At 45.6% G+C, this 11,166-nt stretch overlaps 2 protein-coding genes across 2 annotated transcripts; one reads left to right on the top strand and one right to left on the bottom strand.

Annotated features, from left to right (window-relative positions):
• Positions 1-2,351: 2,351 nt before the first annotated feature.
• BDV27DRAFT_124138 (uncharacterized protein) lies at positions 2,352-3,124 on the bottom strand. The gene has a single exon (XM_032066025.1). The coding sequence runs from the start codon at positions 2,864-2,866 to the stop codon at positions 2,642-2,644; it is 225 nt and encodes a 74-aa protein (XP_031930391.1). The 5' UTR covers positions 2,867-3,124; the 3' UTR covers positions 2,352-2,641.
• A 1,940-nt stretch (positions 3,125-5,064) lies between these two features.
• On the top strand, positions 5,065-8,296 carry BDV27DRAFT_76355 (uncharacterized protein). Its single transcript, XM_032077526.1, has 5 exons — positions 5,065-5,265; positions 5,401-6,579; positions 6,638-7,511; positions 7,575-7,945; positions 8,007-8,296. The coding sequence occupies exons 2-5, from the start codon at positions 5,569-5,571 to the stop codon at positions 8,052-8,054; spliced, it is 2,304 nt and encodes a 767-aa protein (XP_031930390.1). The 5' UTR covers positions 5,065-5,265; positions 5,401-5,568; the 3' UTR covers positions 8,055-8,296.
• The last annotated feature ends 2,870 nt before the right edge of the window (positions 8,297-11,166 follow it).

Genomic DNA, 11,166 nt, shown 5'->3' with positions numbered 1-11,166 from the left:
TTTAAGTAGTAGTTGAATTGCACCGCCGCATTGGGCAAACTAAAACCCTTTGATTGGTTAAAATGTTTCTTTCCTTTTCTTTAATACTCCAGGTCTTGTCTGCACCAGTCATCCTAATTAACCCCTTATACTATGTAGAGAAAGCTGGCAATGTGACAAAGAAAAAAGGCAAAAAAAAAAAAAAAAATAAAAAAAAAGAAAGAAAGAAAAAGAAAGAAACAAACACAAAAAATGAAAGGGAAGCTCGGGGTTTATTTAAACTCTTTGCCAACTCTTGAAGGCGTTTGAATAAATAAAATCTCCGGAGATGATATCAGAAATTATGGAGAATACTCCATAAACAATGAAACCCGGTCGCTCTTTTACGATAAAGGGAATGAAACGAAGCTCCTGCTAATTTGAAAGTGAGGATCCCTATCCCTGAAGGCTGAAGGAGCCCTTCCGTCCCTAGTAGATTATGCATTACCCTTCCATATCCACTTGGCTCCATTCTCATTTTTGCTCTCCATATGACTCTTGCAAATCAATGGAACCATGGTACATTGTCTATAGTTGAATTCCGGTGTGTCTCCGCACCGTATGATGCTTTCTCCATACTTCGTACATAAGTACTCCGTAGTCTCGAGACTAGCACCCACCAATGCTACGACTCCACGGAACTTGTCGTGTTCGGATTCTGTAGGAATGGCCATTGCCGTAGTTCTCCACTCTCCAAGGCAGGTGGAAAGTGACCATGGAACAATTTGGAGAGATACCTTAGATATGGAGTCCAAGGAACATTCCATAGAGACAATCTCCCCGGTCACGAGGATTTAACGTAGATGACAGTCTGACTCCCAGGAATGTCGAGTTCCTTGGATCAGATAGGGATCCATGCTTCAGCAGAATGTCCTGCACAATACCCCTCAATCCTTCCTTCACAGATAAGATTGCGGATGAAACAACCACTACGACAACTGTGCCGCGTCAGTTGGGAAAATCCCAACAAAGCGGAGCAGCGACTGCCTTATCTGGTTAAATGTAACTTCCACAATCTTGATAAGAGTTTTCTCTTTCTTGCGCGAACGGCAGATTGTGGGGAAATGAGGTGCAGACGGTCGAATAAAATCTGAAACTCGATGGATGGAGGGTCCATGATATGTACCCGCCGCCGTCAAAGTTGAGTGACGCGGTTGGCGAGCGAAAGGCCGCGAGTCGAATCAAATGCTGGGTTGTGGTGTCGATCACGCGGGAACTCCTTACATTGATCTGCGCGAGAGACTACTTACTTGAGCTAATTTTTATTTTATTTAATTGTTTTTTGAATTTATTTCTTATTTTCGCTTTCATACAAATCTATGAGGGAGTAGTAGTCGAGTATGGTGTATGTAGCGCAGTATATAGGTCGGGTATCCGGAAGAATAACTACAGAGCAAGAAATGAAGGTGGCCTATTGTGAAATAGCCGACAGTCCACTTGATAACGATATTCTCTAATATGTATGGTCCGATCTGTTGAAAGGGAAAAAGAAATACCAAAAAATAATCAAAAAAAGTGGGTCACCGATTGTCCTCATGCATATCGGCTCAACCCAACCGAGATCATTGTTCCCATCCATAGTGTAGTAAAATCTCTAACAGGTGAGCCATATGTGATCTAGGTAATGAATGATGTCTACACCGACAATGTCATGAAGGCATGAAGAGACAGCACAAAGAGGACGCACCAACAAGAGTGATCTGAGAGTCAAAACAAAGTCCCGTGGCGTTTTTATTGAAGTTTCCATAGGTCCCCTCACTTCGTGATTCCAACACATTGGAAACCTTGGGAGTTTAATAATGTATAAGAATTTGCACGTAAGCGAGTATTTCCCTCTTATTATCAGAGTCTCCACTGGTTGCTGCCAGTCTCTCGGTTCACCTCAAGGCAGCCAAGAATTGTATTGAACTCCGTACCAGAAAGTTAATTTACTAGGTCAGTAGCCGCTTTTATGTATTACTGTGGTATTCGGTATGGGGTTTATGTACATACATAGGTATCGAATACATACTTTTGTATAAATCATTCCCTGGGCTGACCACCTCTATAGGGTATCATACCCGTGAAACCTGAAGATATACCTAAGTATGTTGTATGTACATATCTAGGGCAATGAACAGCCTTTGACTCTCAAGTAGATTTCCTGCTTCGGATCCCTACGTCCAAGAGGATTAATGCCCATGTAGTAATGATCAGTAATGCATCTTGCACTGCATGAGTAGGCCGGATCCTATTTTGGAGATTTTTGAGTGTACATTAGCCTCACTGACCGCTAACCAGACATGTCCAATAGAGCCACGTTTTCCTTCCATTTCACCAGGTTTTTTTTTTTTTCTTTTTCCCTCTTCTGCCGCTTGATACCCTGCCACCATGTATGTATAAACAATTTTACTACTCTGCGCATGATGCCTACATAACACCCTTGTGGATGGCTTGCGAATGTCTCGTTTAGACAATCAAAAGATGATGTGCGACCAGTTGATAGTGAGATGCCTGACATCACATACATACACTAGTTCATCCTGTACAGAAGCAGCCCCATCGGTTGCCTCGGAATTAGCTCAACTGCTAGGCTAACGACTTAGTATCCATGGTACATGACCGGAAGGGTAGGAGGCTGCGACTATGAGACGCGATAATGGTCAGTTCGCAAATTTGCTCGTACACAATGTGGGCTATCGATTAGGTTGGTGGAACAGAACTCCCAGATCCACGGAACCCCATAGCGGGAATCTCCCACGGTTGTGAGAATTACCAAGGTTATCCAAGAGCAGATTAGAATTTTTTTTCCTTCTCTGGAGGATTCGGGAGGCCGCTGTTGATTTTGCTTGAAGTGAAGGTGAATCATAAGATCGATGACTCAAAGTAGGTGACGAAAATCTTGAGGATCATTATGCGTCCACTATACCTATCTCAATCAACGATTTATTTATTTATTCCATCGGTCAGGGATGATGACATGCTCCAATGACATCAAGCTCGGCATATCGTTGACCAAATATTAGGAACTCCGTCGCTAGTACGAGAAGTTCTTCCTTTAGGAGGTAAAGAAAGCTAATGCCAATGCTTCGAGGACCGCCTGATTCTGGAGGAACGCTGTCTAAGAGTGTACGCTAACGGAGCAACGGACAGCCTGAACTGTTTAGATTGGCATTGTAGCTGTACTAGGCAGTCGTTAGTGGTAGCGACTAACTATCTCCAGGATGTTTTTCCGAACCTCCGTGGTTTGGGTCTCGGGGGAGGCGACTCCATCCACCTGTGATGGCGTTACAGCTAAGAGTTTTAGCAACCGTGTGGTCGCAAATCAGCGTCCAATTTGCTCACCCGATCACGCTTCACTTAGTTTACTAGAAATTAAATTGCCCCAGAGGTCGTGGCCTCATGCATCCGACACGTTCTCTCCTAGCACTCTGTTACTTACTTTTTTTTTTCCCTTTGCCGCATTAGGACGGTAAAAATAAAATTACAAAACAGAGAGAAGAAAATCAACAGGGGACGCGGCTGATCGTGTATATTTGTTCCGTGTATGGAGTTACTCGGCTAGTACCTCTTGCCTCAGGCATAGTGGGCGTGTACTTACGAAGAAAATAGTGTGGGCGTTAACCGTATGATATTTATTTTCGTAAGCAGTACCGAAAAGGAGAGGAAAAATCGAATCTCTCTTATCCAGCGGGTTACCCCACAGATCAATGTTATATATCCATTCCCACGAGCAAATTGCACATATGATGGTTATGTTAATATCGGTCTGGATTTCTTGACCGTGCTTCTCCCAATGGCAGCAATTTGTCCCTCAGTGCATTCAACAGATTGACGTCGTTGTCACGGCTAACGAATAAGTTGGAGAACTAAACTTAAGGGGGTTTGTTTCCCTGGCCCGCCCGGGAGATGGTATTGGTGGTATTTTTGGCATACCTTACCTACCTTCTTGGTATGATTACCGGTACCTGGTAGGTGTACGGAGTAAGTAACTCTGGTCAACGGGCCGGGAGAGACGGCAGATCCGAGTCATCCTGACTACTATTTATGTAAGGTAGCAGTAGGCAACTCTGGCCGAACGGTAGTTAGTTACTGCTAGTATTCACCTTGTACCAATCTTTCTGTACGGTACAGCCCCAGAGTTGTCTTACCCATGAATGAGTGGTTGGCTGGTGAATTGTGAAGAGGAGATTCAGGAGAACTTAATATGATATTAATATACCAACAAGTCGTTGATACCAGCTTCGGTACTAGCCAGAAAGGGTTTTAGTTCTACCTGTACAAGTGTACCAAAATTTTATTTTTTAGATTTTTTTTTTTAAATATAGTAAAGAGGAACCAGTGTGCACCTTCAGAGAAGTTTGGCATGACTTGCAGCTGGGTGCAATAATAGCAACAGGTGGAAATAGTAGGTCAAAACCGTTGCTCAATCCTCATTCAGAAATTTTTCTTTTTTGTCTTGAACAGTTATTTTCATTTTGCGTAGATTATCCACTGGCGTCGTTGAAGAAGTGTAAGTGTCTTCAGTATTTTATTTTTTTTTTTTCCTCCGTGAACTATTGTTGTTATTATTTTAAAAAATTTTCCTTTCTCTATTGCGTTCTTTGGTTCCTTGCGGTACCTGAATTGTTTCTACTCGCGTTCTTTGGAAAGGGCCGGCCGTCAGTCAGTCTCCGCCGCCTGTCACGATTCCCCTAAAGTTGACTAGCATCCATTCCACACCATCCTCACCCTCCCCCATTATCTCCCTATTCCCTTCTTTTTTCCATTCCACGCCTTTCAACCCCTCCTGCTCCTCTTCCTTTCTCTCTTTCTCCTCTTACTCTCGTCTTTCCATCTCATACTCATTAATTTCCTCCGATCCACTGAACGGCCCATCTTCTGCTTGACTCAGAAGATTAGGTGCCCATTCTAAGGATCTGGTTTCTCCCCTTTTCTTTTTTACATTTTTGCCCTATTTACTTTTTACTTCTTGTTCATTGTCGTTTGTTATTTTCATTTCTTCATACACTCGTCTCATTTTCGATTCGCTTTTGTATATGGCTCGACCGCTCTAGACAGCATTCGCCATCCTGGACCCTTGTGTTCCTTTACGCCTTACTCGTTGAACTCCCTCTTCGACCATCGCCCAATTCGAGCCTTTCGTTTTCCTTTCCTGTGTCCTTGACATCATTTTCGCATTCATCCTAGCGTTTTCTTTATCTTTCTCTCGTTTCCTTTAATCCAAGTCATATCTGTATAATCTATCATTTGCATCTGTTAGAACAGGTACGACCATCCGATTTCCTTTCTAGGGGGCGCGAGAACATGGTTATGGTGAAGAAAACATCGATCACGGATCGGCCAATCTTCGTCCTGCATTTCTTTTTCTGTGCGATCTTAGCTGACGGCCATGTGGTACAGGATCTCTGTTTTCTTCCTTTCTCCTCCCTCGAGTTACTCCTGACCCTATACCTACCTCCATCTGTGCCCTGCGGACGATAGCGAGCTCACCCCGCTGGCATCGCATCCTTCAGACGTCGTTACTTACGCGTCAAACCCCTTTCCATCCGGTTATTGGAGGAGAACACCATGGCAGCGTTGGTACAGACAATCCCGCAACAAAGTGGCACGGTTTCTGTGCTTCAGACTCGTCCCTCTTCTTCCTCGGGCGCCTTTACTCCCTCTCAGTCATCACAACAGCAAAACTCTCGAAATTCAACCATGTCTTGGAATTCATACAATACAGTCGGTGGGTCAGGGAGTTACAGGGTAGGCCACCAGGTTGTGGCACCCTATGCATTTACCAGCACTCCCAACCTCTCAAATTCGACCAACATGTCAAATCGTCAGTCATGGTCCCCTCACTTGAGGCCGGAGCATCGAACATCCTCTGCTCCGTCAGCTCCTCAACTGTCTCCAAGCCCTGCGTATGCCGGAGTCAACTCGCGTTTTGCCAATCATCCTGCAGCTGGTTCTGTATCAACATCCTCTTCCAATTCTTCTGTTCAATCTTACATGTCCAAAGACGACACCGCCATTCCGTCGAGACAGCCGCGTGGTGGCGAACCCCCTCTCCGTCCTTTATCCACCATTAACCTCCCTTCTCCTCCTTCTCCTAACTTTATGAATATTTCATCTCCGACTGTTGCTCGCCCGTCGCCCGATCGCTATCGTCGCGGTACTCGTCGACCCGATGGTGCAGGGGCTTCGCAGCCCGCCGTTACACCAGCCAACGCACCCGTATCTGGCCGTCTTCCGCCAACGACGGACGATCACCTTTCACAATCGAGCACTGCGTCAGGATCTAAGGGTCCAGCACAAGACACCTCCCGTAAACCCGGTCACAACCGGGCGCCCAGTGCCGATGATTCGTCACGGACAGAAAAACAACCGGAGCTGGCGAAGAGATACAGGCGACGAAGCTGGGGCAATATGGATAATGCTGGTCTCATTAATCTACAACTTCATCTGCCCTCGTCGTCACCAATTCCGACAACTGGCGGCCACGATTATTTCGATCCAAGCCATCGGCCAAATTCGGCGCAGTCCAACAGGGACGCTTCGGGAAGCAACCATTCCCCCAATTCCTCAACCTCTTCTGTAAGAGTGAAATGACAGTGTCCGCATTATATATTATCAGTTGGCTAACATTGACCAGGTTCGTGATACGGGACATACGGAATCTGCTGCGTCGTCGTCTAACAAAGTGGTTGCTAAACCGGAGGACACCAAACGAGCTACAAAACCCTCCCCATTATCGCAACCTGTTACTCAAGATGCCACCCCTGGGAATGCAACAACGACAAAACCGGAGTCTAAGGAGAAACGGGTTCCAACCGAGAGTATTGCGACGCAACGGCTGGCTGAAATTACAAACAATGATTTCAAGAGACCCGGTAAATCTCGGTTGAGAAGGGCTTTCTCTTTCGGAAGCGCATCGGAACTTCTCAAGGCCTCTGCTGCTCAGAGTAGCGCAAACAAGAGGGAGGCTATTGCTGCAGAGAAAGCTCGGAGAGAACTGCTCAAGCAGGAACTGGGCCCCGAGCAGGCGGCTATTGCTGAACAACAAGAAGCCAGTGGCCTTGGCGAAAGTATCTACTCTCACCACCAAGGCCGCTTCTTTAACAGCTCTACAGACAATTTGTCTGTGTCTTCTACAGCATCATCCGCTTCAATCATGCTCCGGAAGATGGGTAAGGGGATGAAACGGTCGACGAGGTCCCTCGTTGGGTTATTCCGCCCCAAGTCAATCGTGAGCACGGCATCCAATGACGGCGTTATCGTCGAACCGATGGCACCTCAATTATCCGTGGTCAACGTCGAAGCGGAACGGAAAGGCGTAGCTGCGAATCCGGACCCGCAAGATGTTCCTCGTGGCGGGACAGTGTTTCCCAAGGTGGAACCTAAGTCCCAAAGTCCATCGGCTGCGGAAGATAGCGCTGCAGATAATTCTCAAATGCGTAAGAGCATTGTGGGAGGTGATAGGGAGCGGGCAGAGGTTCTAGCTGCAGTAAGGAAGGGTATCCTCAAAAGTGAGTTTTCTTTTTCACGCTCTCCGCCGAGGTAGGCTCTCGTTGGCTAACATTAACGATCAGAAACCTCCGAAGCAGCAAATTCCACACCCAATAAGCAGGCCGAGCGTCATTTGACTACGAGCAGGAGCGATTCACCTCACTCTAGTGCTCCCAGTACTCCTGAGGACCAAACACGGTCGGACAACCGACGTTCTGACGCAGTGCGGATCGCTGGTGAGGATGATTTCTTACCAGAAGGGCGGTTCCTTGATTCCAAGGGAGCTTCCATTGCACCGGCGGCTCCTAAAAGTCTCGTCTTCAGTCCCCGCATCCAATTCCATGATACATGGCCAAGCGGCGAGTATGATCGTCGTGGGGACATCGCCACCTGTAACCGACTGACCCCTCTCCTTGCCCAACAAATCAAAGAGGAGCTGAACAATTTCAAAATGGTGAGTCGAGCTAGAACCCTCCAGACGGTTTCTTGATTAGCAAATGTTAACGTAGCTGCAGGAGATGGAAGTTCACGAGACCTCGAAGATTTATACCCACTTCCTCTAATCCGCTGCATTCCGAACGGCGTTATTTTTTTTTCTTTTTCTTTTTTTCTTTTCCCCCTCTGCCTATCCTGCATGACGTTTGTGTCATTACTCTCTGGACGGCTGTTGGATCTCTGAATGGCGTGGTTATCCAACATTGGTGTGTTGACTCGTAGACCTGCTTTTCTTAGAGCAACATTTGGGTTGCGTCTTCAGTTCTTCTACCTGTGGACTTCGAGAACGCCCTTTTGACCCTTATTGCCGACTTTGCGAATCCCGGCCATTCACTTGTGTGTCTGCTATGTTCTCGGTGTTACGGCGCTAGCAGCTTGGTTTCTTTTGCGTTTGAAATCTGTGGATTTTACATTGAAGAATGGATTGAAAATTGGAGCTGTGCATACTTTGTTTTTCCTTTTGATTGTTTGTGATCATCCGGCTCCGATCTACTTTGCCTTTGAACCCTTGAGCTTCGATCTGTGCTGCTTATTTCTCTCCGAGCTCAATCATGTTTACGGATTCTTTTAATCTCTTCCACCTGCGTTTCATCGCAGTTGAGTTGCATCAGCCATCCAGTCTCTTATTTTGTGCTTTTGCAAGTGTGAAAAGGGCCATATCTCCCTTGGTTGTCGTCACCGAGTCTTGGTATTCTATATTTTCCAGCGCTTCTCGCTTTCTCATGCATGGCACGTCTTTTGTACAGCTTTCAGGGACTGGTCTATCGTCATACTTGGCCTACTCTATTGTTTATTGACTGGGTAGTAAAATGCAGCATCTCACGGCCCATCTCAGGGCAGTAATGATCCTCGGGGGTTTCTTTCCATGACACTAGAGTCATTTTCCGTATACGAAGAGTATCATCCATCGGCCGAGTTATCCCATAGAATACTTTCCTACCTGAAGCGTCGAGTTGTATCACTAGGGATGATGTTAATCTTGCATTAGGAACAGAACCTTGTGAAGTAGATACCTATGTTTGAGAAAGGACTACTCCGTACTTTGATCAAACACAGTGCCGCCGAGGTATAGCATATTCTGGAATTGCCCACCTTCGAGGCTGTAAGTCACTAGTGTCTTTAGGTAGTCTAATATTAATATATGGGCCTATGGCACTATCCTTAAGCTAGCGGCCGACTACCTGTAGCCTAAGACAAAATAGTATCAGCAACAAGATTAGTCTCTTCTTGATCTCTGGCCTGGAAGCGGCCATTTGGCCATAAGGGTAATTTGAGGAGGGTCATTCGACTTAAACAGGGGCGCCAAAAGTACGGACTACTTAGATTCTTACGATTTTGTGGAGCACCTGCGATTCCCATGAATCAGCTACGGCCTGTTTATCTAAAGGGGAAGCAAGATACGACTCAGGTGGCCTAACTGGGATGATCTCGCTTCTTCTACTTGGCTTGGATGGGTCTTTAAGAATTTTCTAGAAAAGCAATTCGGTATGGTTCTGTTGATAGTGGCCGAGTCTGGGCATGCATCTTGATCTGTACATTTTCCTTCTTTCCAATTCCTTTTAAGGGTTATTTATTCGTTTCATCTGATCCGTGCTATGTGATTGTTGAATAAAAACTCATAGGTCTGGTTGTTCTCGCGAATCTCTTGGTTTCTTTCTACATGCTTTTGCTCGATGCTTTCGCAGTAAACTGCTGTAGTATATCTGTAGAGGTTGGGCTATAGTCAGAGGCCTACCTTTGTAGAGCTTGTGTAGATGCTCATAGATGCTGCTCAGGTACATGATAATGATATCGTAACTCTCAGGAGCTTACATTGCCTGGAGCAAATCTAGAGTTTACCTTAACAAACGAACAGCTGGAAACCTACATTCCTTGTCCAATATCAAATATATCACAAACCGAGTGTCACGCAAGCTCATTAACATTCTATCATTGCATATGAGACAGTCATCAACCCAATACCACATGTACTGTACCTACATCAAGTTCACTTAAACCTTAGAGATGCAGTAGGTACCTAGGAATCCCCATGAGACTGAAGCCGCCAGACTTCCCCGACAATTATAAAAACTAACCTAGCAGATCCTTCCATCCCCTCCTTGCCGAATTACAACCGGCACTACAAGACCAATAAAGCTAGTAGCCGAGCAAAACTTCCGACACAATCCAAAACATCAGATTGAAGGTTTTTCTCGGTTGAATTCTCAACTCTAACTCGGGTGGGGGGATCCTTTAATTCGGGCCGGGGTGTTGTCTTGGCCCGAGTAACAACTACCTACATACTACGGAGTACATACTTTTCTGAGGATTAACATATCTAATAAGTGGTCTTGTTGAGTATCGACAAAAAGAACAGTCATAGTACACCCTGTGAGTCCTTTCTCCTCCGGAGTATACACAAGTCTAGGTGCAGACCAAACCACGAAGAAACTCACTCAACAGAAAAACAACCCCGGATAAAAAAAAAATAAAAATAAAATGAAACACCCGCCACCAGCTCCCGAGAAAACGGGAAAAAGGGAAGAAGAAAAAAAATATCTTCCTTTTTCCTTCCGTGCATTAGTCTACTTAGTTTCCTCTCGGTAGAATTCTCGTGGTCAGACAATTATCTTTTGAAGAAAATTGCCGATGGTAGGCTCAGCTTAAGTAAAAGGTTACGGGTTAGGGTTTAGCGTTTCAACCCCCACGCTCTCGTGGCCCACGTTACCTTAAGGTAGCATCCAGGTCCTGGTGCCCCCACCCCACTTTTGCGGTTTGAATCCCGGTGCTGAGCTGGGAATGTCTGTTTGTTGGGTTGGGGAATATGCTTGGGTCTCGTTTGGGGTATGTAGTCGAGAGAGTTTTTGGTGTGGCGTTCGGTTGTTTAATCTTCTGGTTGTGTTTGAGTTTGGGGGGGTGGATTGGTAGATTTGTTGTGTAGTATATAGAGTATTTTGAGTTTAGTGTGAGTGACGTAGGTGTTTGTCTTTTTGTATATTTTTTTTGAGTCTTGTTTATGTTGGAGCGGTGAAGAAGTAAGCTGGGATTGAGATAATAGTTAAGCTTGGGGGATTGGTGTTAGGGTTTGTATTTGATGGAAGATGATTCCGTGTCTCTGGGATTGGAGTCCGTGGTACGGAGTAGATCTACTTCATTATCTGGTACTGACTTTCTAGTAGACGGGAACTCTTATCTCTTTTC

This window comes from Aspergillus caelatus (assembly GCF_009193585.1).
Source record: "Aspergillus caelatus strain CBS 763.97 unplaced genomic scaffold BDV27scaffold_38, whole genome shotgun sequence".
NCBI classification, from domain to species: domain Eukaryota; kingdom Fungi; phylum Ascomycota; class Eurotiomycetes; order Eurotiales; family Aspergillaceae; genus Aspergillus; species Aspergillus caelatus.
The sequence above is the reverse complement of the archived record's forward strand: the minus strand, read 5'-3'. Positions and strand labels throughout refer to the sequence as shown.